The sequence below is a fragment of the Lingula anatina genome, chromosome 5, assembly GCF_051362555.1.
Source record: "Lingula anatina isolate TDL-2025a chromosome 5, LinAna3.0, whole genome shotgun sequence".
NCBI lineage: Eukaryota > Metazoa > Brachiopoda > Lingulata > Lingulida > Lingulidae > Lingula > Lingula anatina.
Genome location: NC_141771.1, coordinates 4,298,216 through 4,301,365, shown reverse-complemented (window position 1 = coordinate 4,301,365; position 3,150 = coordinate 4,298,216). Strand labels below are relative to the sequence as shown.

General features: G+C 38.4%; 1 protein-coding gene across 1 annotated transcript; it reads right to left on the bottom strand.

Moving 5' to 3' along the window:
* Positions 1 to 364: 364 nt before the first annotated feature.
* Positions 365 to 2,792, bottom strand: LOC106152790 (uncharacterized). The gene is made up of 3 exons (XM_013526521.2): positions 2,478 to 2,792; positions 1,548 to 1,704; positions 365 to 1,157 (listed from the first exon to the last, which is right to left on the bottom strand). The coding sequence occupies exons 1-3, from the start codon at positions 2,751 to 2,753 to the stop codon at positions 742 to 744; spliced, it is 849 nt and encodes a 282-aa protein (XP_013381975.2). The 5' UTR covers positions 2,754 to 2,792; the 3' UTR covers positions 365 to 741.
* Positions 2,793 to 3,150: the final 358 nt, after the last annotated feature.

Genomic DNA, 3,150 nt, shown 5'->3' with positions numbered 1-3,150 from the left:
CTCAGTGAGCACATGATAACATTTACTGCATGCAATTTAAAAAGAATTAACAAAACACATTTAAACCGACCGAATGACTTCCTGGGCAGAGTATCGGCCACTGGAGGACATGGCAGCCCTTTATAAACGATACATTGTGTCTCCTTACTGGACGCTCATCATTAAGGGGTTGAAGCAGGGGCGTACCAATAGTACTTGCCTCATGTATTGGCATATCTTTGCCCTGTATAATCTTTTGTCGCTCCACACAGCTGAGCTGTATCCTCCCTAGCACGCTAGGTGATAACGACTGCACGTATGCATATTAAGTAATAATCACGTTCAAAACCGATTTTAAGCACCTTTTAAGGTTAAAACAGCTTCTACATTTAAACGTGTGAAAACATCAAAACAATACAAAATGCTGATATTTGATCTAATTTTAGTTTCGTAATTGATTACAAGAAACCAAACCAACCGTACGTATAATAAAAGTTAAATCTCTTTATCGATACCTTCATATACGAATGTATACATAACTGTTCATATTTACATAGCCAAGTGTAAGTATTAAGGTATAATGCGATGGCCACATATATCAAGCTGCTATCTTGTATTAAACCTCATGTATTTAACCCCAACTTATCTACAAGCATTAGTTTATAGTGTTCTATGATGGCGACAGTTTCTTCAAAAGCTCACTCTTTGTACGCAAACATGAAAAAAATGCCATACAAACATTGGTTCGGGAAGAAACTATAGTTACATTTGGACAAGGGGGCCAAAAAACATATTGTATTTATTGTTTGGGTCTTCCGTTAGCCAAAACTCCACAAACCCTTCTGCAAATTCATCCATGGATATAAACCCATCCTTATTGCTATCCATCACGTTGAAGACTCTCTTCGAATCATCATCTGGGGCGCGTATAGTGTAGAAAAAAGCAGCATGCTCTTCCTGAGATATACGACCATCGCCATCAATATCCATGGTATTGAATTCCACGGCTATGATGCTGGGAAGTAGCTCACGTCGATAGCTTATTTCGTTCACGTTCGACAAAGTTTCTTTCAAGTATTCGTCCCACGTCATCTTGACAGAAGTGTCATTCCTTACACTTTGCACATAACGTTCCCAGATGGCCAGGCGTTGCTTAAGTATGAGGTCAGCTTGCTTTTCTAAAACAGTTAAAGATACACGTTAAGCTAAATTTTTGTCTAATTTTTACAAATTCGAATCGAACTTTAAGAATTAATTACAATGTTTATACACTTCCTCATTTCTAGCCGTATTCTTACATCATTCTAATCGAGTAAGTTTAACTTATGATTAAGCTCATACATGAACACGTACACACACACACACACACACACACACACACACACACGTTTGAAGATATAGGTCAAGTTAAATCGATGTTTTATCTTTACAAATATGAATCAAAGTTTAAGAGTTTCAATGAATATACCCTTCCTCATTTTTAACAGTATTCTTTTAGCATTTTAAATCAATAAAGTAAAATTTATGATGGTCATATATGTATATTCCATGTCATATTAGCCAATTACCATCAAGGCTCAAATACTGGACAGTCCGGTCAACGGTTGCCACCCAGTCTTCTCTTGTAATACAGCCGTCAGAATTTGAATCTAAGCCGTTGAAACATGTGCGCACTTTCCGTCTCCAGTGGCTGGAACCAGTGACCGGTGGGTAATCAATGGGCATCTGAAATGTTTACTAAAACCTGTAAATTGGCCTTTCGACCCCCCCCCCCCTCCTTCTTAGTTAGATTGGTTTAAACCTTCCAAAATAGTGTGGGATTTTGCAATAATAAAGTCAACGGTGTTCAGGGCTATCTTTGCATTTTGGTTTTTTTATTATTTTGAATTTTGATAAACTAACTTCCATCTTGAATGAAGGAACACACATTCCTCGTGACCTCCATCTGTAATCGGTCGGCATCTAGATTGTTGGCAACAAAGAACATGTGCATTATTGTCCGTAAAATACACAAGAAGCAAAAAGTTTTTTTTATTCCATCTTGTTCAAAACGAGTAGGTCTACTATGTCTTTTCACCATCTGCGTCATAAAAATTAATTGTCTAGGTTATTTTACATTCGAGGGCTCAGGAGCCATTGCGTGGTTCACAAAGATTGCGGGCCCAAACGAACGTATGTGGTAAACGTACAGTATTTTACACCCCCAACCTACACCATTCGACGCTCTGCATAAAAATATACCTTAATATTCAATAATCTTCTCTCAAATAGGCAAATGTTTGGACAACCAACCCTGACTCTACAATATGCCCTAAGCGATCACCCTACTGGGTAGCTACAATACTGCGTGTACAAGGTACGTGTAGAAGTTAGGTAGATAGGATAGATGGCAAATGCATACGGGATCAAGGAATTAAATTGTTTTACCAGTGTTTTATATTGGAGATGAACTCGCTGTGAATTTCGCCATCATTACTGACTACTTAATTTCTACTTACTTTCTTAAAGCGGATCGGTTGGTCGGTGGCTTGGCCGGTCAGTTCTCGAACTGGTTGCTTACAGGGTGTGCATTCCAGCACTAACCCACGCTGCAAACCTTTCTTCAATAATATCTGGTTAGATGACACGATCCGTGCCAATCCCCATCTTGACTGCACAATTCTTAATAATCCCCAACTATTTTGGAAAAGCTTAGACATTTTGGCAAAAGTAAAACTGGATAAATAACGAATCCTTCGGCTAAACTCAACTCGATTCGAGCAAAATCTCCGCATGTATGTCAATAGACTACAAAGAACGTCCTACCTGTATATTCACACAAATGATGGCATTACATCATAAAATGAACGTGACCTGACTCACAATATCAAACTTACATTGGCTATGAAAGAGATTTTTCGTGGTCTCTAGATAGGATGATAAAATATAATTGTTCTTTACAAAGAAACTAAATACATGTAACACCAGTGAAACACAACATTTCGGTCCACCATCTATCTGGACCTTGTCTGGGACGAAGGTTGAATATTCGCGCAGGAATCCGACACCCAGGACACAGGACGCTATCGTAACTAGGTGGTGGCCATGGCTCCCTTCTAAATTCCCAAAACCCCTTTCTATGTATAAGGACAAAAGATTTTACATAAACAACCATTTATACAGTTGTATATT